The following is a 25,402-nucleotide window of genomic DNA, read 5'->3' as shown; positions in this document are numbered from 1 at the left end:
GGCTCTTCGAGCCCGCTCTGCCATTCAATGTGATCGTGGCTGATCCACTATCTCAACGCCTTACTCCCGCTCTCTCCCCATACCCCTTGATGCCTTTGGAGTCTAGAAATCTATCTATTTCCTTCTTAAATATATTCACTGGCTTGACCTCCGCAGCCTTCTGTGGTAGAGAATTCCACAGGTTCACCACCCTCTGAGTGAAGAAGTCTCTCCTCATCTCAGTCCTAATTGGCCTACCAATCTTGAGACTGTGACCCTTTGTTCTAGATTCCCCCAGCCAGAGGAAACATCATCCCTGCATCCAGTCTGTCCATCTCTGTCAGAATTTTATACATTTCAATGAAATCCCCTCTCATTCTTCTAAACTCCAGTGAACACCAGCCTAGTCGACTCAATCTCTCCTTATACAATCCTCCCATCCCAGGAATCAGTCTGGTGAACCTTCACTGCATTCCCTCTATGGCAAGTATATCCTTTCTTAGGTAAGGAGACCAAAACTGCTCACAATGCTCCAGCTGTAGTCTCACCAAGGCCCTGTATATCTGCAGTATGACATCCTTGCTTCTGTACTCAAGTTCTCTCACAATGAAAGCCAAGATATCTTTGCCTTCTTAACTGCTTGCATGTTTGCTTTCAGTGATTGGTGTACAAGGACACCCAGGTCCGTTTGTACATCAATATTTCCCAATCTATCAGCATTATATAATACTCTGCCATTCTACTTTTCTTTCCAAAGTGGATAACTTCATATTTATCCACATACTGCATCTGCCATGTATTTGCCCACTCACTCAACCTGTCTAAATCACCTTGAAGCCTCTTAATATACTCCTCCCCACTCACATTCCCACCAAGTTTCGTGTCGTCAGCAAACTTTGAAATATTACATTTGGCTCCCTCATCTAAATCATTGATATATATTATGAATAATTGTTGCTAAAGCAGTGATCCCTGTGGTACCCCACTAGTCACTGCCTGCTACTCCAAAAAAGACCCATTTATTCCTACTCTCTGTTTCCTGTCTGCTAACCAATTCTCAATCCATGCCAATATATTACCCTCAATCCCATGTGCTTTAATTTTACACACTAACCTCTTATGTGGGACTTTATCAAAAGCTTTCTGGAGATCCAAATACACCACATCCACTGGTCCTCCCTTATCTATTCTGCTAGTTACTCTCTCAAAAATACTCCAGTAGATTTGTCAAACATGATTTCCCTTTCATAAATCCATGTTGACTTTGTCTAATTCCATTGATATTTTCTAAGTGTCTGTTATCACATCCTTTATAATAGACTCTAGCATTTTCCCTACTACTGATGTTAGGCTAACCGGTCTGTAATTCCCTGTTTTCTCCCTCCCTCCTTTTTTAAATAGTGGGGTTACATTTTCCACCCTCCAATCTGCCAAGACTGTTCCAAAATTCTGTAGATTCTGGAAGATGTCAACCAACCCATCCACTATTTCCATGGTCACCTCCTTTAGTGCCCTGGGATGTAGATTATCAGGCCCTGGGGATTTATCGGCTTTCAGTCCCATTAATTTCTCTAGTACTATTTTTTTACTAAGACTAATTTCCTTCAATTCCTCCTTCTCACTTGACCCTTGGTTCCCTAGCATTTCTGGGAAGTTATTTGCGTCTTCCTCTGCAAAGAAAGAACTAAAGTAATTGTTTAATTGCTCCGTCATTTCCTTGTTTTCTATTATAAATTCTCCCATTTCAGACTGTAAGGGACCTACACTTATCTTCACTAATCTTTTTATTTTTACATACTTAATAGAAGCTTTTATAATCTGCTTTTATGTTCCTTGCAAGTTTACTCTCATACTCTATTTTTCCCCTCTTAATCAATCTCTTGGTCCTCTTTTGCTGAATTCTAAACTGCTCCCAATCCTCAGGCTTGCTACTTTTTCTAGCCACTTTATACGACTCCTCCTTGGATCTAATACTGTCCTTAATATCTTTTGTTAGCCATGGTTGGACCGCTTTTCCTGTTGTGCTTTTGCGCCAGAAAGGAAAGTATAACTGCTGCAATGCAAACATTCGTTCCTTAAATATTAGCAATTACCTATCCATTGCCTTTTAATGAAGCTCTCCAATCTATCTTAGCCAACTCACGCTTCAAACTTTTGTAGTTTCCTTTGTTTAGATTTAGGACCCTAGTTTCAGATTGGACTACTTCACTTTCCATCCTAATGAAGAATTCTATCACGTTATGGTCACTGTTCCCTAAAGGACCCCACACAACAAGATTATTAATTAACCCCTTCTCATTGCATAATACCAAATCTAGGAGAACCTATTTCCTAGTTGGTTCCTTGACATACTGGTCATCTCGTACACACTCCAGGAATTCACCCACCACAGTATTATTACTAATTTGGTTTGCTCAGTCTATGTGCAGATTAAAGTCACCTATGATTACTGTAGCACCCTTGTTACATGCATCTCTAATTTCCTGTTTAATGCCGTCCCTTGCCTTACCACTACTGTTTGGAGGTCTATAGACAACTCCCACTAATGTTTTCTGCCCCTTGTTGCTTCTTAGCTCCGCCCAGACTGATTCTATATCTAGATTTTCTGAGCCAATAACCTCACGATTGCACTGATTTAAAAGATATTTGCTCAAGTGTAAGGTAAACAAAATGCAACTTTGCCAATGATGGGATTTGAACCCACAACTCCAACAGACTAGAACCTAAGTCCAGCACCTTAGATCTCATGGCCACACTACCATGCCCCTACACTTGCCATTGCAGGGAGTGGTTGGAACAAATAGTATAGATGTATTTAAGGGGAAGCTAGACAAACATGAGGGGAAGGGAACAGAGGATTACGATGATAGATTTAGCTGAGGAAAGATGGGAGGAAGCTTGAATGGAGCAGGTCAAATAGCCTGTTTCCGTGCCATATATCCTATGGAATCCTATGTAATATAATTATTAAATGAGCTATAATTTGGAATGTACGTGGAGTGTTAGTTTGATGTACAAGGAGTGGCGTATAAGGGCTTGTCTCTATATTCTTTGATTGTGAGTTCCTGATCTCACTATTCTGTACAGAAGGGAGAAAAAATTGCATTGCGAATTATAAAGTTCCAGGGAACAGCTAACGAGGCAAGTATAGTCAAAGGAGCAGCTTACTGCTGAAGTTGGCAGTAGAAATGACAAAGATTGATCAACGATAGGGGCGTAGGAACAGGTGAGCTCCTTACACCATGGTTAATAATGTATAGACTATTGCCTTCAAAACAGGAGGTGAAGAAGAGAAAGAAATTAGCGTACAGCATGCACCCATAACAGCAATATGATAATGAGCCGCTAATCTTTTTTTTTTAATGATATTGCTTAAGGGATTATATTGGCCAAGACACTGGAGTTAACTTCCCTGCTCTTCATCAGAATGATGTCATGGGATATTGTATGCCCGCCTAAAAGAGCAGATGGTGCCTCGGTTTAACGCTCATCCGGAAGATGGTGGCTATGACAATGCAGCACTCCCTCAGTACTGCATTGGAGTGTCAACCAAGATTTTTGTGCTCTGGAGTGGAACTTGAACGCAATCTTTTCACTCAGATGTGAGAGTGCTACCAACTGAGCCATGGTTGACAGACCAGAGGAAAAATCATTTTTAATCAAGAAAGAGCAGGCAACATGCTCTTTATAACTCTGGTCTTATTTAAACTGTAATTGTAGGAAAGAGCAGTAGATTTTTCTATTCTTCAGGTCTGGGCAATTACCTGCCCTTAGTTTCCCCGAGGGCATTGAGTCAACCACATACTGGGGGGTTGGAATTACATGCAGTCCAGATTGCAGAAGGGTGGCAGGTTTGCTGCCCCTCAGACATTAGAGAACAAGTGGGTTTTTAGCCATGAAACAGTAGCTTTCACCTGCATTTTCTGATACTAGCCATAAATTTCCAGACTTAATGCTTTCCAATTCACAACATGTCACAGCAGGCTTTGAACTCACTGTTGCTATTCTGGTATCATAATTATTAGGCAGTTTCATAATTATTGTACTACTTATCTCCTCTGACAGGAATAAATGAAAATGCTGAGTATCGCTACTCTGTTGACAATAATCTGGCCCAAAATGAAGAACATTTCTAGAATCTTAATGCTGATTTATGCAGTAATTGTTGGGCTAATGCCATATCTACTTGCGAGTCAATGTCATGTTTCAATGTACATCTGATAAATTTGGAGCAGTGCTCAAATCTGTGCTGGCTGAGACACCGTTGGGAACGTTGGGAATGTAACACCAAAGTAGGCAAGGTTTAGAAGTAAAAATAAAAATCCCACATGTTATTTTGTTGCTAAATTTGAATAATCTAGCCTTTCAGCCTTTTATGACTATTAAAATCTTACCAGCAGTTAGAAGTCAGGGAGCAGAGCTCAGGGTGCACATTTGTGCTTGGGGTAATGCTTGAATTTTACAGCAATATAACCAATGTGTAAATATGACTCCACACTCACATCACTGCTAAAAATAAAGAACTCAATGCATTTTAAATGGGACAGGCATCTCCTGTGATTTTCCTGGTCAAAGTTACACCATGGGATGAAATTAAAACTAACCGAGATACAACTAATTTTGTAAATTGAAAATTAATTTTAGCATTATATCCAGGGTACAGCAACTCAGAATGGGACCATAACAGCTCTACATCGTCCAAAAATAGACCATTTGTGTGATGAAAACTTAAATTCTTGCTTTATGCATGCAATGTTGTATTTGCAACATTCACACATGAATAAATCAGCTCCAAATATATCATGAATGGAAACACTGGCTGTTATAGGATATCTCATTGACTGTAAAAATATATCTAGATGCTAATAGTCCAAAAAATGTAATTCAGAAGCAATTTTAAAACCCATTATTCAAATTAAGCATCAATAGACAAAGCTCCCCCCTGCCAGTACACAGTCTCTCCATCAGCAAGACCTCAGCTGTACCTATTCGTCGTGACACAAACACACTGGGTTTCTTGTGGCCTCAGGCTAAAGCTTCAGAGGAATGTGGAGGTTTGGCCCAGACATTACTCCAGACATTCAGTATGCAGGCCCACTGGCATATAGACACACCTGGGCACTCATGAACCAAACTCCCAGCCATGGGCGAATAGCTCCACTGCCTTGTGGATACTTCAGGAAAGTTGAAGACTAAGGGAGTAAACCCTGACTAAAAATCTGGAGTGGAGCTCAAAAGCAGACTGATGTCTAAATGTGTCAGCTTTCCGGTAACGCCTGTAACCAAGGCGGTGCCAAACATAGTGCTTTGCATTCCTTGGGACTCAACCAGGGAGATTGAGAGGGGGATTCTGACATTTGGCAGCCAGGGTCTCCATAAATTTTGCTCAGGCTTGTGCCCTGGAGAGGGCAGTCCAGTTCCTCTGCAGAACATTAACACAACATGGGAGACAGTGACAAGCCCAAATTGATTGGCATAGAGAACAGGTGTCACGGGCTGTCGACGATGGTGGGAAGGACCATCATATCCCACCGGTCAGCCACCACCCACCTCAAGTCAGGCAGCCGTGACTATTAAGGTGCTGACCTGCCAAGGTTCATCTGTTTCAATGGGTGCTTGGAGCTTAGAGTCTCTTAGCTTAGCTTAGCAAGTTGACGGAATCCATCGCACCAGACAAACAAATGAAAAGAAAGAAGATGCCAACTCTTTGATTAGAAAGCTAGAATATCAGGACCATGCACATGGGATTGACAGACAACTTGCAGCTGGTCGACAATGTGCACAAGGCAGCGTTATCGACATGGAACTTGATCGGCTGAACATTGACACAGCTTCCCCACAGGAGATCAGGCTCAGAGAGCGGATCACTGAACGAAAAGCATTACATGTTCATCTGGCAAGGGAAGAGTTCAGAGAAAACACGTGAGCAAGGTGTAGCTTTCACTATATGGAACTCACAACTCCTGATAATAGAACCCCCACATCCTCCCCAACAAACTGTTCAGAACATGTTCTCTCCATCTGCCTCTCGACTCAAACAGGGCCAGTTAACTTCATGAGCTTCAATGCTGTGCTCCACTACAGATATGAAAGGCCAGTTCGATGAGGGGATTGACACTGCTATCAGCAGAATCCCTAAGTCAGAACATCTTTACCTACGGGGGTATTTCAACACAAGTGACTACGGTGATGAACTTCAATCCTTCCAAGCTGAAGCTGGCGATATTTGCCATACAGTCTTGCATAAGGGAGGTCACTGGGACTCTTTGTTCAAAGAAAGCCAACTGCATTTTATTCTCTTTTGCCAGAGGTCAGCAGACAAAACATGAACACAACTTTACGAGGACTTCAGGCTTTCCAATGACATCTACTGCAGCACATCGCTTTGCATGGGCCTCATGTCAACTATGCCATACACTGGAACTGAAAGGGTTTCCCCACTCTCAATGTCTATTTGGTGTGTGACCATAGGCTATGCATCATGCAGGTCTATGCTCAGTATCCTGGCAGCAGTTCTGATGCCTTCATTCAATGGCAGTTGCTGTGCTGTCTGCGTACTACGACCCCGCTTGCAAACAAAAGGGTGGCTACTGTGTGGCAAGGGCCATCCCACTGACAATACCACTCATATCTCTGGTGTGGACTATGCCCTCTTGACATGAGCAGCCACAGACTGAGCTGGCTGGCTGACAGTCAATAGCAAGGACACTGGCAGTGTGTCAGAGGTAGGTGGAAGAATGGTGTCATCCTGAAAGGTCAACAGGTTCACTTTTCATGGAGCTATTGCCACTCACCCCATGCAATCCACATAATTTGCTGGAGGTCAGGTTGCTTGACTGCTGTGACACTCTGCAAACTCTTTTGCACTCTGTAATCTACAGCCATGATGGCACCAATCTGAGCTTGCATGACAGCAACAACAACTTTTTTTATATAGTACCTTTAAAGTAAAAAGACAGCCCAAGGCGCTTCTCAGGAGCATTATAAAACAAAATATTACACTGTACCACATAAGGAATTATTAGGTCAGATGGCCAAAAGCTTGGTCGATGAGATAGGTTTCAACAAGTGTCTTAAAGGAGGAAAGCGAAGGGGTGTAGGGGGGAATTCCTGAGCTTGGGGCCTAAGCAACTGAAGGCACAGCCACCAGTGGTGGCACAATTAAAATGGGGAATGCACAAGACGTTAGAGTTAAAGGAGCATTGATATCTCAGGAGGTTTTGGGGCCGTAAGAGATTATAGAGATAGGGAGGGGCAAGGCCCTGGAGGAATTTGAAAACAAGGATGAGAATTTTGAAATCAAGACACTGCCTGACCGGGAGCCAATGTAGGACTGCAAATAGAGGGGTGACAGAGGAATGGGACTTTCCCTAACGAGCTGACTTTGCATGACAGCATTATTAGCTTTTACTGTAACATCAGCTGTTGAATGGCTGCTGCTTGTACTGCAAATAAAAGATGGGCTCCAAGTTCTGTGCAAGACCTTGTGCCAAATTGGTGCTGGATGCTGCCATGCTCATTGATATTGAACACAGGCTTTCTGACAGATTTCTCAATGCAGCAAAGTTTTATTGTGTATATCCATCAACCTTCTTAGTCTGTGCCCATCGTAGTCCTCATCTGAGTTCTCTGCGGTGAACCTGTGTCCAGTATCTCACCACCATCCCATCTCTATGCTATCCTCGATACGCACAGGCAGCGTTTTGCGATTTGGGTCAGGAACTTAGTGTTGGGGTCAAAATAGGAGCCATGACCCTGCATTATGTGGGGGCAGGCACCCAACGGTGATTTTGCTTGAACTTAGGTCCAGAGAGCACACTTGCTGTCCAATTAAGGATGATGGGCAGACTCTCAAGGCTGGAGGACTGATAGGAGGCCTTCCAGCATGGAAGGAGCTGTAGTCTGCCACTGCAGCTAAGGGAGAGAGAGGGCACCTCCATCTTGAGGTGCTCCCTCAGGAATTTTAACCAATGTGAAAGAAACACCACCCTCACAGGGTACCATGTAGTCACAGCTGTGTCAGCTGGGGCAACAGGGATGGGGATAGTGTGCAAAGGCATCCTGGAGCACTGGTGCCTGGTCTGCCAGAGGGAGGCAACCTCCAGGTAGCCGCTGTGCTCCTGACAATACAGGGAAAATTCCACCTGGCCTCTGATAGTTGGCCTTAATTGGCCAGTAAAGGAGCTTAACTAACTACCTGCCCCCATACTGTGATAAAAATCCTGCCCGCAGTGTCAATATCTGAGCTGGTGGTTGGGAGTAAGGAAACAAGTGACAGTGCTGTGTCTTTATTATCATTCCATTCTTGGTGCTCCTCCACTGCCTAGCTAGGTTACCAATTCTTAAGAAAAATGGCAAAAGGGGAAAGGGCAAAGCAAGAGATACATGCTTATACCTTTTGCAACTTGTAATTAGAAGAGATTATGGCACGGGCGAGAAGTGGGATGTCAGAAGGAGGATTATGTATGAGGATACTTTCAATGGTTTCAGCCCTGCCACTGGCCACGGCCTCAGCAACGGCTATCTCAAAAATGGCCAGCAGCACATCCTCTGTAAGGGCTAGGAGATGCAGGTTTAGAACTGTAGAACTTAAAATACTCCCCATATGTCTGTTCGCTTTATCCAAAGATAAATAGAACTGTTGTCAGTCAACAGTAGTAGAGGATACATGAGATACTATAAGAATGACAACTGTTAAATATCAATATATTCATTATCCATTTACCTTAAGTTCTGAAACTGTTTCCTGTTTGGATTTTGCCAGTTCTGCTATCTTAGCTTTCTGCTCTTTCACCATGGTGGTCAACTCCTGGATCAAAGTCCCTGATTGTTTCTCCTTCAGCCGTGACTGAGCAAGGACCTGTTTACAGTTTGCTAGTTCTGCTGTCACGTGATCAAAGCCACTCTTTACCTGTGTGTGTTTTCAAGAAATATATGATTACAGATTACATATCAAACAAAGGTAATTGTACTTACTTCAATCTCTAAAGAATAAGAAAGATTTGCATTTTATATAGTGCTTTTCACGATCACAGGATGTGCCAATGTGCTTTACAGGCGATGAAGGTACTTTTGAAGTATAGTCACTGCTGTAATGTAGGAAAAGCAGCAGCTGATTTGCAAACAGCAAACTACCACAACCATGTGATAGTAACCAGATAAACCGTTTTTTGTGATGTTGACTGAGGAACAAGTATTGGCCAAGACACCAGAGATAACTCTCCCATTCTTCTTGAAAATAATGCCATGGGATCTTATATGTTCATCTGAGAAGGCTTAGTTTAACATCCCATCCTAAAGTGCAGCACTCTATTAGCACTGCACTGTAGTGCCAGCCTTGTGCTTAAATCTTGGAGTGTGATCTGAACCCAGTTTTCTGACTCAGTGGCGAAAGTGCTACCATCTGAGCCATAATCTGCAATAAATCCAAACTTCATGCTATCAGAGCGCCACAATAGGACTTGGGGTTCAAACTAGTAAAGGAAAAATTACAATTAATATCAGATACCTATTCATATGTGATATGGATCTTCAGTAAAAGTGTTGAGGGAAAAATCTGAGAATAATTTAAGAAACAAATGACTGCTGCAATGAAGGGAGAGTGTGGGTACTTATTGGATGCATAAACTAAAATAGACCAAAAGGCCTTCCTCATCCATATTGATATTGTGATATTAACAATACACACTTCATAGGGCAAGACCGAAAGGCCTGTTTGTGCATCTTTGCTACAGACTCTGAGTTTATTTTGTTTAAATACACTTCAGGAAATAAAAGGAGCTGTTTTCCTTCATTAATTTTATTAGTGACAACACTGTTATTGTTGTGATTTTGTCACTGAAAATTTGCTGTCATAGGTACTCTTTTTTTCCATTTTTTGCTCATCAAAGTTATGGCTTTCAGCTCTTTTTAACTCTTGTTGCTTGTACTGTCAGACTCAATAATTCAAAGTCACAAGCATGGATATGGAGCGTTTTTCAATTCAGGAAGCAGTTTCTCTCTCAGCTCAAACGTCAATTGGTCCTGGGGTTATCTTAGTCCCATATCCCTTCCCTTTTCCCTTAACCTCTTAACTTTTCCTGTCTCAAATAATTATCCACTTCCTTTTTGAAAGTTACTCTGAGATTTGCTTCTACCTCTATTTCTGATATCAAAATAAAAACTACTAACTTTCCCCTTTGTTCTTTTTATGCCAATCTTAAATTTCTGCTCCCTAGTTACCAATACCCCAACCAGCAGAAATAGTTTGCTTAATTTACTTTATCAAAAGAACCTCAAATTGGAATACACCTATCAGTTCTCTCTTTAACCTTCAATGGGAAAATGCCTCAGTTTCTCTAGTCTCTCATAATTGAAGTTACTTGTCCCTGATATCATCTCAGTAAGTTTCTTCTATTCTCTTTCCATGGCTTTGATCTCATCACTGCAGTGAAATATCCAAAACTGGGTGTTATTTTCTAACTGCAGCCTAACTAATGATTTATAATAGGTTTAGCATTATTCTTTTCTTTTACACTGTTTGCCCCTGCGGGTAAAATTTAGGATTCTTGTATTTTTGATCAACCTGTCCTTTTAAATATTTGTCTATTTTAATCCCTAAGTCTGTCTGTGCTTTTGCTGTTTTGAAGGATAATAAAAGAAGTACTGTGTGTAGTTGCTTGGTCTGTTACTAGTTATTTATTAATTTTAAATTTCAGCTGAAATAATGTACATTACATTATATATACATTATAAATATAATATATAAATAATTGGTATAACTTTATTGATCCAACAAGTCATAGCCAAAGATCTTTCAGACTTAATTGTCTGAAATGGAATTAAACAATTCAATATGTTTTGACCACAGTCAAACACAAAATGTTTCAATGGTTGTTGTCAATAAAAACAAATCTTAATTTAACTGATTTTTAAAGGCTGTAGATGGCTTTTCCTGAAAATATGTGATCTTTAATTACCTCTTTAAATCGATTTGCTTCAATGGTAAGAGCCATGCGAAATTCATCCTCCAAAGTAATGTACTGCTGATTTAATAGGTCATTTTTTTCTTGATATCCTTTCAATTGCTGAGCATGTCTCTCTTCTTCTTTTGCCACCTCTCTGGACAAAGCAGCATGAAATTCTGGTCCACTCAAAGTAACTCTGGATTCTATTTCTTTCCTGTGGAAGAGATGCTTTTGCTTCAATCATTTACATTGTTAATAATGTGATATGTTTCAAATCTACTTTAAACTGAAATAAAGCACTATATTCAGTAGTTCCCAAGCAAAATAACAACAACATGTGAAGTAAGAGTGAGCACATAATCCAGCATCATGACATCTGCAAGGAAGAGTGTACTTTCTTTAACACTATCACGTTACTTCCTGCAACATTTCTGATAGGTATGTTCTGGACTTAAAATAAAATTATCTTCATGGTCTAGGGAGTTATTACACAAGAGTATTGTAATTTTTATATTAATTCAGTTCGTACTTACAGGGACCAGTTACCTTCTCCAAGGTTCAGGTTTAGGAAGAGTAGCAGATGATCCAAGATGGAAATGTAGAATGGGGTAAAAACCAATTGGAATTTAACCACTGAAAGTCACAGTTGGACTAGTTGGTTTCTAATTATTGAAGCTTAGTTTAACATTTCATAAATTTTCTTCCTCAAAATATTACTTTAGCTATAATTCTTCGTCTTTTCATTAATTTATTCCTTGCCTTCTGGTTGTCTACAAAGTAATGTCCACAAATGAAAAGCCAAGCTTTCGAAAATGAACAGCATGAAGACAATACATTAAGCCAGTTAAACAGGACTTTAATAATTGAGATCAATTTGGTTTCACACAATCACACAGTGCAGAAGAGGCCCTTTGGCCCATCGAGTCTGCACCGACACGTGAGAAAAGATGATGTTTTGAAAATAGAGTACCCAACATGTTCTTGAAAAAGCTTCTGGATGTACTATAACCTATCTAAAGAAGAGCACTGTAACTCCTGCCACTAACAGTGGAAGTGCGGCAGGAACAGTTGTGCAGCCTACCTGCATGTCTAACCCCATGTAAGAGGCAATGGCGTAGTGGTATTGTCGCTGGACTAGTAATCCAGAGACCCAGGGTAATGCTCTAGGGATCTGGGTTTGAATCCCGCCACGGCAGATGCTGGATAAAAATCTGAGTGCGCTGGCCGTCGATGTGCCTTATCCTCCAGATGCAAGCCCCAACAATGGCTAGTGATGAGGCTGCTGAGTTTCTGCCCTCTAACATTTAATATTTCAGCACTTGGCTGCTGTTGGCAAAATACAGCCCTGGGTCCTGCTGCCTGCCAAAGCAGATTCGACCTCCTGCCGCACAGGAGGCTGCTCAGTAAGATAAGAGTCCATGGTGTTAGAGGCAAGGTACTAGCATGGATAGAAGATTGGCTGTCTGGCAGGAGGCAGAGAGTGGGGATAAGGGGGTCCTTCTCAGGATGGCGGCCGGTGACTAGTGGAGTTCTGCAGGGGTCAGTGTTGGGACCACAACTTTTCACTTTATACATTAATGATCTAGATGAAGGAACTGAGGGCATCCTGGCTAAGTTTGCAGATGATACAAAGATAGGTGAAGGGACAGTTAGAATTGAGGAGGCGGGGAGGTTGCAGAAGGATTTGGACAGGTTAGGAGAATGGGCAAAGAAATGGCAGATGGAATATAACGTGGGGAAGTGTGAGGTCATGCACTTTGGTAGGAAGAATAGAGACATAGACTATTTTCTAAATGGGGAGAGAATTCAGAAATCTGTAGTGCAAAGGGACTTGGGAATCCTAGTCCAGGATTCTCTTAAGGTTAACTTGCAGGTTGAGTTGGTAGTTAGGAAGGCAAATACAATGTTGGCATTTATTTCGAGAGGACTAGAATATAAAAGCAGGGATGTGCTGCTGAGGCTTTATAAGGCTCTGGTCAGACCACATTTAGAATATTGTGAGCAATTTTGGGCCCCGTATCTCAGGAAGGATGTGCTGGCCCTGGAGAGGGTCCAGAGGAGGTTCACAAGAATGATCCCAGGAATGAAAGGCTTAACATATGAGGAATGTTTGAGGACTCTGGGTCTATATCGATGGAGTTTAGAAGGATGAGGTGGGATCTGATTGAAACTTACAGAATACTGAAAGGCCTGGATAGAGTGGACATGGGGAAGATGTTTCCATTAGTAGGAGAGACTAGGACCCGGGGGCACAGCCTCAGAGTAAAGGGAAGACCTTTTAGAACAGAGATGAGGAGAAACTTCTTTAGCCAGAGAGTGGTGAATCTATGGAATTCATTGCCACAGAAGGCTGTGGAGGCCAGGTCATTGAGTGTATTTAAGACCGAGATAGATAGGTTCTTGATTGGTAAGGGGATCAAAGGTTACGGGGAGAAGGCGGGAGAATGGGGTTGAGAAACTTATCAGCCATGATTGAATGGCGGAGCAGACTCGATGGGCCGGATGGCCTAATTTCTGCTCCTATGTCTTATGGTCTTATGGACCTTGCCCAACCCCCACTTTTGACCTCAGCGGTGGGGCTTCTGCCATCTCAGCAAAATTCCAGCCCTTGTGTCACCACAACCCCATCCCTCCAATTGTTGAGCTTTGGTTCTTGTGCAAGCACTGTCCCAAAAATCTGCTGCATGGAAACCAGCACTTTCCTCATTAACAAAGACAGTAATCAATAGTTTTCTTCTACAGGCAAGGACACATTCCCTCTGATTTATTCACTGTCCACAGCGGGGAGGGGGAACCATGGAAGGCGAAGGGGCAGAAAGGCTTTGCAAGGGTTTGGAGGAGGAGAGGGAACGATGGCAGGCAGAGGGGAGAAAGCGGGGTAGGAAGCTGGCGCCTGACAAGGGAAACTGAAATGCTGACAAACAAGGCAGTGAATTGGACACCACATGGAGGAATGGGAGAGGATGAACGCAGGCTCTAGAATAGGAAAGTGAGGGTGTTAATGTGGTACAAGAGGGATGCGTTGCAAGGAGGCTCACAAGTGGGGGGTGGTTGGGAAGGGAGACAGTGATGTCTTCAGTCATGAGGGCAATGGGGAACTCATTGAAAGTCAAAGTCCTTGATTCGGGGCTAGCAGGTCAGAGTCAGAGGCACTCCTTGGGCTCACAGTCATCAGTTAGAGAGTAGAAACAGTCCTGTAGGTCTGTGGACCTCACAGTCAAGAGTTTGAGAGTTCAGAAAGCCATGGGGTGCAGCGGGCCATGCTGCAGGGCTATTCATGGTGAGCGCGGTGTACTCACTCCAGGGAGGGGCAAGAGCTTTGTGTTCAATTGGAATAATGCACAGCTTGGTGTGCAGGGTGTTTTCACAGTTGCTGTCCAAGGGCTTGTCTATGTCTGTACTGGGCTACAGATGGTATGGTAATGGTTATTGGTGCTATACGCAGCCTGTATTTGGGGAAACCATAATAATGTTTGGGGGGGGGGGGGTTAAGGTCACAAGAGTAAACTGGAGTCCGAGTTAACAGAAAGGAGGAAAACCTCCTTGAGAAGGCAGCCATTGAAACCAATGCCTTTTTCAGCGCTGTTACAGGGAAATGTTAGGAGCCTATGGCTTAACATCACAGTTTCTGCATTTCAACATTAACATATAGGAGTGTGAAATCTGGGTATGCAGGCAACTGTTAAGAGAGCACAGGTGTAGCATTTATGGCATCCCACCAATGGAGGATTGTCATGTGCTTTGCATAATTGGCATTCATAATGACCCAAAGGGCATCCAGTGAGCAATCATGAGCAACTTACTGTTAATGAGGATGCTAGATCAGAGATTAGAGCACTGAGCTAGATCAGGTCACATGTCATTCAAACCATCTCCAACCACTGTTAGATTCAGATGTAAAGTCTCAGGGATGGCATCTCCATCACCTGGTGTCCCTGTTAGTGCCTCAGACACAAGGGTGTATCAGCAAAAGGCTAGTGGAGCAGAAACCACTTCAGACCATTACAGTTGCGACTGGTTACTGATTGCGAGTTTCACTATGTTCAGCTGTTAATCATTCATCTGTTCAATCTTTCATTTCAGAGAGAAGGGTGAAACAATTATGGACCCAGGGCTCAATGCTGCCTTTTTGAGGGTTCTAATGCAATGGAGGAGAAGGACGGAGAGGCGATGCCAAGCGCAGCTTCAGGAGAAGGCCCGCCTGAGGTCCAAGGTCAAGGGGAGCCACAGCAAGAACATGAGGGTTAGGAGGATAGATCCAGATAATGGAGACTACTGAAGAAGACTCTCGTAGTTACAGATGAGTGAGAGACAATGCCATGCACGTCTGTGCTTGTCCTGTGCTCTGGTACATCACATCTACCACATTCTTTGTGAAGACCTAACGCCCGTGGAGTGGGAGGCTATCCCCTGCCAATGCCTTTCAAGGTGACTGGGGCGCTCAATTGCTTTACCTGCGGGTCTTTCCAGAGATCCACAGGGGACCTGTGTAGCATCTCGCAGTCCGTAACACATAGATGCATCAAAGGGGTTGCAGTTCCCCTCCACAGCAAGGCACATTACTAAAAAGGAATGAAACAGAACAGCCACCTGGCATCAACTTAGGCACCGGAAACGACAATGGCAAACTCAGCCCTTCCGACCCTGCAAAGTCCACCTTACTAACATCTGGGGGCTTGTGCCAAAACTGGGAGAGCTGTCTCACAGACTAGTCAAGCAACAGCCTGACATAGTCCTACCCACGGAATCATACCTTACAGATCATATCCCAGGGACCATCATCGCCATCCCTCAGTATGTCCTGTCCCACCAGCAGAATAGATCCAGCAGAGGTGGCGGCACAGTGATATACAGTCAGGAGGGAATTACCCTGGGGGTCCTCAACATCAACTTCGGACCAGTGAAGTCTCATGGCATCAGGACAAACATGGGCAAGGAAACCTCCTGCTGATTACCATGAACCTCCCCCACTCAGCTGATGAATCAGTACTCCTCCATTTTGAAACCAACTTGGAGGAAGCAATGAGGGTGGTAAGGATGCAGAAGGTGCTCTGGGTGGGGGACTTCAAGGTTCATCACCAAGGGTGGCTCAGTAACACCACCACAGGCCGAGCTGGCCTAGTCCTAAAGGACATAGCTGCTAGGCTGGGTCTGCGGCAAGTGGAGAGGGAACCAACAAGAGGGATAAACATACTTAACCTCATCCTCACAAATCTGCCTGCCGCAGATGCATCTGTCCATGATAGCATCGGTAGACGTGACCGCCACACAGTTCTGGTGAAGATGAAGTCTTGTCTTCACATTGAGGATACCCTCCATCATGTTGTGTGGCACTATCACTGTGCTAAATGGGATAGATTTCGAACAGATCGAGCAACTCAAGACTGGGCATCCATGAGGTGCTGTGGGCCATCAACAGCAACAGGACTGTACTCAACCACAATCTGTAACCACATGGTCCAGCATATTCCCCACTCTACCATTACCACCAAGCCAGGGGATCAACCCTGGTTCAATGAAGAGTGCAGGAGGGCATGCCAGGAGCAGCACCAGGCATACCTAAAAATAAGGTGTCAACCTGGTGAAGCTACAACACAGGGCTACTTGTGTGCCAAACAGCATAAGCAGCAAGTGATGGACAGGGCTAAGCGATTCCTCAACAGATCAGATCTAAGCTCTGCAGCCCTGCCATATCCAGTCATGAACGGTGGTGGATAATTAAAGAACTCACTGGAGGAGGAGGCTCCACAAATATCCCCATCTTCAATGATGGAGGAGCCCAGCATATCAGTGCAAAAGACAAGGCTGAAGCATTTGCTACAATCTTCAGTCAGAAGTGCCGAGCGGATGACCCATCTCGGCCTCCTCCAGAGGTCCCCAGCATCGCAGATGCCAGTCTGCAGCCAATTTGATCCATTCCACGTGTTATCAAGGAACGGCTGAAAGCACTGGATACTGCTAAGGCTATGGGCCCTGACAATATTCCGGCAATATTCTGAAGACTTGTGTTGCAGAACTTGCCGCACCCCTAGCCAAGCTGTTCCAGAACACAGGCATCTAACCGCCAATGTGGAAAATTGCTCAGGTATGTCCTGTACACAAAAAGCAGGACAAATCCATCCAAGCCAATTACTGCCCCATTAGTCTACTCTCCAGCATCAGTAAAGTGATGGAAGGGGTCATCAAGAGTGCTATCAAGCAGCACTTGCTTAGTAATCACCTGCTTACTGATGCTCAGTTTGGGTTCTGCCAGGGTCACTCTGACCTCATTACAACCTTGGTTTAAACATGGACAACAGAGCTGAACTCCAGAGGTGAGGTGAGAGTGACTGCACTTGACATAAATGAGGCATTTGACTGAGTGTGGCATCAAGGAACCATAGCAAAACTGGAGTCAATGGGAATCAGGGGGAAAACTCTCTGCTGGTTGCAGTCATACCTAGCACAAAGGAAGATTGTTGTGGTTGTTGGAGGTCGATCATCTCAGTTCCAGGACATCACTGCAGGAGTTCTTCCGGGTAGTGCCCTCGGCCCAACCATCTTCAGCTGCTTCATCAATGACCTTCCTTCCATCATAAGTTCAGGAGCAGGGGTGTTTGCTGATGATTGTGCAATGTTCAGCACCATTCGAGACTCCTCAGATACTGAAGCGGTCCATGTCCAAATGCAGCAAGGCCCCTGGACATTATCCAGGCCTGACAAGTGGCAGTAACATTTGTGCCACATAAGTGGCGGGCAATGACCATCTCCAACAAGAGAGAATCTAACCATCACCCCTTGACATTCAATGGCATTACCAGCACCGAATCCCCTACTATCAACTGGAGGGGTTCGATTGACAAGAAACTGAACTGGACTAGCCATTTAAATAATGTGGCTGCAAGAACAAGTCAGAGGCTAGAAATTCTGTGGCGAGTAACTCACCTCCTGCCTCCGCAAAGCCTGTCCACCATCTACAAGGCACAGGTCAGGAGTGTGATAGAATACTCTCTGCTTGCCTGGATGAGTACAGCTCCAACAACACTCAAGAAGCATGACACCATCCATGATAAAGCAGCCCGTTTGATTGGCACCCCTTCCACAAACATTCACTCCCTCCACCACTGACACACAGTAGCAGCAGTGTGTACCATCTATAAGATGCACTGCAGGAACTCACCAAGACTCCTTAGGCAGCACCCTCCATTCTAACGACCACTACCATCTAGAAGGACAAGGGCAGCAAATACATGGGAACACCATCACCTGGAAGTTCCCCTCCAAGCCACTCACCAATCCAACTTGGAAATAAACTTCCGTTCCTTCACTGTCACTGGGTCAAAATCCTGGAACTCTCTCCTTAAAAGCATTATGGGTGTACCTACACCACAGGAACTGCAGTAATTCAAGAAGGCAGCTCACTACCATCTTTTCAAGGGCAATTAGGGATGGCAATAAATGCTGGCCTAGCCAACAATGCCCACACCCTGTAAATAAATAAAAAAAAGATATGTGAGGTTTGCTCTTGATGAAGATAGCCAAGCTGTGAGATTCAACTGCTTTGCAGTAATCTCAGACTTCCCAAGAGTGTAGGGTGCAATTGACTGTACTCATGTGGCTGTAAGGGCTCCATGGCAGCAGCCACTAATATTCATCGACCATAAAGTCTATCATTCCATCAATGTTTAACTGGTGTGTGATCATTGGAAGCACATAATACATGTTTGTGCCAGGTACCCTGAGAGCTGTCATGACCCATACATCCTGAGTCAGTCTGAGGGGCCTCAGATTATCGTCTGAGGGGATGGCTGCTTGGGGATAAGGGATACCCACTGAAACACTGACTGATGACAACAGTGCTTAGGCCTCAGAGTAGTTCGGAGGAGAGGTACAATGCCGCTCACAGCTCCACACAATCCCTAATAGAGCAGACCATTGGCTTTCTGAAGATGTGCTTCAGATGTTTGGACCACTCAGGGGGTACACTACAGTACGTTCCCGATAGGGTTTCCTGCATCATCACTCTGTGTTGCAGCCTTCACAACCTTGCACTGCAACGAGGTAATCCCTTGCCAGCGACTGAAATAGAGGAGGATGAGAGCTCCTTGGATGATGAAGATCAGGAAGCCCAGAAATCTGAAGAGGGTGATGAGGGTCAGCTGCCATGGGACGATGCCATAGAGGACGCAAGACATGGGAGACGTGCCCATGCTACTTTAATTTCTACCAGATTCCAGGAGGAGTAAAGTGAAGGCAAGGAGAGATGGCCACATTTCTCCTGGTGCTGAATGTCATTCCATTTCATTGGAAAGGATATCCAACCTGTCACACTGAGAGCTAGTTCAGCTTTCACACTTGTAACTTCCAGCCTTATGATTCACCAGGCCATGTTCTCTAAGATGCACTCGAACTGGGAAGAACATTGCAAAAACGTACTTGCAGTTGTCACCATATTAATAAGAAACTACAGTGGCCAGTGAGATAAGGACATGATGGGGATATCCTCCTCCCATCCATGTCTTGTCCTTTGGCACTACCACTGAGGAGACAACTGCTGCTAATCCATCAAGGCTGCTGAGCTGCCCTCACACAATAGTGTTTTGTGAGGAAGAAAGGTTATTGTAATAAATCATTTTTAAAGTTACGGTATAGCAGGTTAGCTTGCAGAGTGAAATGCACATCCTGCAGTATGTGGGAAGTCATGGATGACCATGTGACGAATGCATCTGCAGGAAGTGTTAATGGATGCACAAGCTTGAGCTCCGGGTTTCGGAACTCCAGCAGTGGCAGGAGTCACTGTTGTGCATTGCAAGGTAAAGAACTATGTCAATAGCACTTTAGAGAGGTGGTCACACTGCAGCTTAGGAACATACAGGCAGAGAGGGAATGGGTGACCGTCAGGCAGTCTAAGAGAACCAGGCAGGTAGTGCAGGAGTGCCCTGAGTCTATCTTGCTTGCTAATAGGCTTTCCATTTTGGATTTTGGTTCCTCAGGGAAGTGCAATCAAAGCCAAGTCTGTGGCACCATGGGTGGCTCAGCTGCACAGGAGAAGAAGAGGAAGAGTGGAAGAGTAATAGTGATAGGGGATTCCATAGTCAGGGGATAGGACAGGCATTTCTGTGGCAGTAAACATGGCTCAAGGATGGTGTGTTGCCTCCCTGGTGCTAGTGTCAAGGATGTCATGGAGCAGCTGCAGGACATCCTTCTGGGGGAGGATTAACAGCCAGAGGTTGTGGTCCACACTGGTACTAATGACATAGGTAGGAAGAAGGATGAGGCCCTGAAAGCAAAATTTAGGGAGTTAGGAAGTAAATTAAAAAGCAGGCCCTTAAGAGCAGTAATCTCAGGATTACTCCCAGTGTCATGTACTAGTGAGCATAAGAATAGCAGGATTGATCGAGTGAACACGTGGCTGGAGAATTGGTGTAGGAGGGAGGGCACCAGGTTTCTGAGGCATTGGGGCTGGTTCTCGGGCAGGTGGGTCCTGTACAAGATGTGCAGGTTACACCTTAACAGGACCAGGATTAATATCCTCGCAGGGAGATTTGCCAGTGCCGTTGGGGAGGGTTTAAACGAGCTTGCCAGGGGGATGGGAACCTGAGGGGTAACTCAAATTGGAAGGAAGTAGAAAAAAGTGGCAATTGAATTTAGAAGGCAGGCGAAATGACGGTGAGCATCAACTAAGCTTAGGATGTGGAATAATGTCAAAAAGACAAAGCTAAGGGCACTCTACCCGAATACATGCAGCATTCGCAACAAGGTAGGTAATTTAAAGGCATAAATAGAGGTAAATGGGTATGATCTAATTGCCAACATGGAAACATGGCTGCAGGGTGACCAATATTTAGGAAGGAAAGGCAAAAAAGAAAAAGGAGGTGGTGTCACGCTGATAATAAGGGATGGGATCAGTACATTAGTAAGGGAGGATCTCAGGTTGGAAGAACAAGATGTGGAATCTATTTGGGTGGAGCTAGGAAACAGCAAGGAGCAGCAAACATTATTAGGAGTTGTTTATAGGCCACCAAACAATAGTGGTAGTATGGGGTATGGTATTAATCAGGAGATTAGAGAAGCATGTAGCATAGGTAATACAATAATCATGGGTGACTTCAATCTGCATATAGGCTGGGTAAACCTAATCAGCAGTAATGTTGTGGAGGACAAGTTTCTGGAGTGTGTTAGGGATGGTTTTCTAGACCAGTATGCTGAGGAACTGACTAGAGGACAGGCTATTTTAGATCCAGTATTATGTAATGAGAAGGAGCTAAATAATCTTGCTGTAAAAGAGCCTTTAGGGATGAGTGACCATAATATGATGGAATTTTACATTTGGGCTGAATTTTGCCGTCAGCGAGCAGGGGGTGGGACCCGCTCGTCGACGCGCAAAATGGCGCAGGATGACGTCGGTGGGAACCCCCAACGTTATCCCGCCCCAATTAAATTTTCAGGAAGGCGAGCCCGCAGCAAAATCAGCTGCGGGCCCACTGCCCTGTTAATGGCTAATTGAGACCATTGACAGGATCATTAAAACAATTAAAGGACCTGCCCGTCCAACCTTAAGGTTGCCGGGCAGGCGAGGAGCCCCGGCAGGGAATAGAAAAAAAATGAAACCTCATCTACCAGCGGGATGAGGTTTCGTGTAGGGATTTAAAAAGTTTAATAAAGTTTTAGTGTAGATTATGAACATGTCCCATCTCATGTGTCATTGTCACATGAGGGGGACATGTTAAGGATTTTTTTTTTCTATTTTTAATGTTTTTAGAACTGTCAGCAATCTCACTGAGGCAGCACTTAGTCTCAGGGAGATGTGCGCTCTTTCGTGCGCATGCGTGAAAGAGCGCGCTCTTGCTTTTGGGGAATCCCCCCCACCCACACAGAAAGCGCCTAGTGCTTCCCACCAGACGTCATGCTGGGCGGGCCTTAATTGGCCTGCCCACATAAAATGGCGACAGGGCCCGCTTCTCCGGAGGAGGTCGGGCCCACCCGCCTGGAAGGCAGAAAATTCTGCCCATTATGTTTGAAAGTGAGGTAGTTCAATCTGAAACTAGGGTGTTAAATTTAAACAAAGGAAATTATGAAGGTATGAGAGGCAAAATGGTTGAGGTGGATTGGGAAAATACATTAAGAGGTATGACAGTACATAAGCAATGGATAGTCTTTAGAGAATTATTACATAGTTTACAGAAACTCTACAATCCTTCAAGGGACAAAAACCCAAAAAGAAAAGTCAGTCAACCATGACTAATAATTGACGTTAAGGACAGTATAAGATTATAAGAAAAGGCCTACAAAGTTGCCAGAAATACTAGTAAACCTGAGGATTTGAAGGATTTTAGAATACAGCAGAGGAGGACCAAGAAACTGATAAAGAAAGGGAGAATAGAATATGAATGTAAACTATCAAAAACATAAGAATGGACTGTAAAAGCTTCTATATAATGTAAAAAGGAAACATTTGGCTAAGATAAATGTTGGTTCATTACAGCAGTGTCAGGAGAATTTATAATGGGGAATAGAAAAATGGCACAGAAGATAAATGATTACTTTGAGTCTGTCTTTACTAGAGAAAAGACAAGAACTCCCCCAGAATTATAGTTCAAAGGGACTGGGGAGAATGAGGAATTGAAGAAAATTAGTATCAGTAAGAAGGTCATGTTGAAGAAATTAATGGGACTGAAGGTTGGTAAGTCACTGGGACGTGATTTTCTACATCCCAGAGTGTTGAAAGAGGTAGCTATGGAAATAGTGGATGCATTGGTGATCATCTTCCAAAATTCTATAGCCTCTGGAATGGTTCCTGCAGATTGGTAGGTATCAAATGTCACCCCACTATTTAAGGGGGAGAGAAAGAAAACGGGAAACTACAGACCTGTTAGCCTTGCATCATAGTCGGGAAAACGTTAGAATCTAATATAAAGGATGTGTTAAATGGACACTTGGATAATAATGATTTGATTGGGCATAGTCAATGTGAGTTTATGAATGGAAAATCATGTTTGATGAACCTGTTGGAAGTTATTTGAGGATGTTACTAATAGAATTGATAAAGGGGTCGTAGTATACTGGGATTTTCAGAAGGCTTTTGATAAAGTCCTCCACAGGGGATTGGTTAGCAAAATTAAAGCACATGGGATAGGAGGTAATATACTGCCATGGATTAAGGATTGGCTAACAGGCAGAAAACAGAGAGTAGGGATAAATGGCTCAGTCTTGTGTTGGCAGACTGTAACTAGTACCTAGTCCACAAGGATCGGTACTTGAGCCTCAGCTGTTCACAATATATACCAGTGATTTGGATGTGGAGACCAAATGTAATATTTCCAAGTTCGCGGATGACACAAAACTAGGTTGGCATGTGTGTTGCGAGGAAGATGCAAAGTGGCTTTACAAAGATTTAGACAGACTTAGTGGGCAGAATTTAGCCCTCGATGGGCGGGCCCCACTGGCTTGGCGGCGGGCAGGCAGCTGAAGTTCGCCGCCGAAATGGGCCCTGCCACCATTTTGTGTGGGTGGGCCAATTAAGGCCCACCCAGCGGGCTGCCCAACGGGAAGTGCTATGCGCTTCCTGTGTGTGGGGCGGTGGGGGGGGGGAGATTCCCCAACTGTCAAAGTGCGCTCTTTCACACACTGCTTCCTGAGACTAAGTGCTATCTCAGGGAGATTAGTGACAGTTTAAAAAACCTCAAAAATGGAAAAATAAAAAAATTATTAACATGTCCCCCTCATGTGACAATGTCACACGAGATGGGACATGTTAATAAATATGACATAAAGTTTATTAAAGATTTTTAAAATGGACATGAAACCTCATCCCACCAGTGGATGAAGTTTCATGTTTTTTCAGAAGCCCGCTGGGGCTCCTGGCCTGCCTGCCAGCCTTAAGGTTGGACAAGCAGGGCCTTTAATTGGGTTAATTATCCTGTCAATGGCCTCAGTTGGCCATTGACAGGTCGGCGTGTGGACAGCTGATTTTGCTGTCCATCCACCTTCCTAAATATTTAAATGGGGCGGGATGATGTCGGGGGTTTCTCCCGACGTCATCCGCATCAGTGAGTGGGCCCCGCCCCCAACTCGCTGATGGAAAAATTCTAGCCAGTGAGTGGGCAAGAACATGGCAGATGGAATATAATGTGGAAAAAAGTGGGGTTATCTAGTTTGGTAGGAGGAACAGATGTGCAGAGTATTTCTTGAATGGTAAGAGATTAGGAAGTGTAGATGTACAAAGGGACTTAGGTGTCCTCGTTAATAAGTCCCTGAAAGCTAACATGCAGGTGCAGCAAGCAGTTAGGAAGGTTAATTGTATGTTAGCCTTTATTGTAAGAGGATTTGAGTACAGGAGTAGCGAAGAATTGTTTCGAACCTTGGTCAGACTGATTATTTAAGGATAATTGATATTTCGAAAGGCAAGGCAGAACTTGGTTACACCTGGAGTACTGTGTCCCCTTACCTTAGGAAGGATATTATTGCCACAGAGGGAGTGCAACGCAGATTCACCAGACTTGTTCGCAGAATGGTGGGACAGTCCTGTGAAGAGAGATTGGGGAAACTGTGCCTGTATTCTTTAGAGTTTTGAAGAATGAGAGGTGATCTCATTGAAACCTATAAAAGGCTTAAGGGGATAGACAGGGTAGATGCAGGTAAGATGTTCCCCTGGTTGGGGAGTCTAGAACCAGGGGACACAATTTCAAAATAAAGGGGGAGCCACTTTGGACCAAGATGAGGAGATTTTTTTTTACTCAGAAGGCTGTGAATTTTTGGAATTCTCTACTCCAGAGGGCTATGATAACTCAGTCATTGAGTATGATTAAAGTAGAACTGACAGATTTCTAAATACCAATGAGATAAATGAATATAGGGACAGGATGGGAAAAAAGGCACTGAAGTGGATGACCAGCCATGATTGTATTGAACGTCCTACTCCTGTTCTTATGTTCCTTCCTATGTTCCTATGATCCTGGCGGATGTCCTCTGGTGGGCCAAGGCCTGGAATGCCCTGGCCTGGTAAGGGTCTCCTGCTCAGGGGGCAGATGCAACCTCCTAGGCCTAAGCAGCTGGAGTGGATGGGGTCACAGACAGAGAGGATTCAGAGCAGCGGGACATCCTTTGAGTGTACTGAGTGAAGACCCTGGGGTGCCTGGCTGACACTCATCCTCCCTGTGGGTGCCCACGGGCCTCTCCCTGACTCCATGAGGAGAAAGGGTACCTGGGGGGACATCAAGGTGGTCTTGCCACCCTCTTGTCTAGACACTGATGGTGTCCACCAGTGCATGTGGCCATGGAGTCCAGGGCCGAGCGCAAATCTGGCAAAACCTGATGGACCAAGGCTTAACATATGAGGAACTATATACTCGATGGAGTTTAGAAGGATGAGGGGGGATCTGATTGAAACTTACAGAATACTGAAAGGCCTGGATAGAGTGGACATGGGGAAGATGTTTCCAATAGTAGGAGAGACTAGGACCCGAGGGCACAGCCTCAGAGTAAAGGGAAGACCTTTT

At 44.2% G+C, this 25,402-nt stretch overlaps 1 protein-coding gene and 1 long non-coding RNA gene across 8 annotated transcripts in view; one reads left to right on the top strand and one right to left on the bottom strand.

Moving 5' to 3' along the window:
* The window catches only part of lrrcc1 (leucine rich repeat and coiled-coil centrosomal protein 1), a 226,077-nt gene that overhangs the window by 68,234 nt on the left and 132,441 nt on the right, over nucleotides 1-25,402 (bottom strand). For all 7 annotated transcript variants that reach the window (XM_078540669.1, XM_078540675.1, XM_078540673.1 and 4 more), the window contains 2 exons: nucleotides 10,938-11,139; nucleotides 8,705-8,890 (listed from right to left, as the gene is read on the bottom strand). In XM_078540669.1, coding sequence (XP_078396795.1) covers nucleotides 8,705-8,890; nucleotides 10,938-11,139 — 388 coding nt within the window. The remainder of the gene's footprint in view (nucleotides 1-8,704; nucleotides 8,891-10,937; nucleotides 11,140-25,402) is intronic.
* LOC144679837 (uncharacterized) overlaps nucleotides 1-25,402 on the top strand; it is a 216,087-nt gene that overhangs the window by 149,917 nt on the left and 40,768 nt on the right. The gene's annotated exons all lie outside the window — the stretch shown is intronic.

This window comes from Cetorhinus maximus, chromosome 4 (genome assembly GCF_964194155.1).
Source record: "Cetorhinus maximus chromosome 4, sCetMax3.hap1.1, whole genome shotgun sequence".
In the NCBI taxonomy this organism is placed as follows: Eukaryota; Metazoa; Chordata; class Chondrichthyes; order Lamniformes; family Cetorhinidae; genus Cetorhinus; species Cetorhinus maximus.
This window is presented reverse-complemented; position numbering and strand designations above follow the sequence as displayed.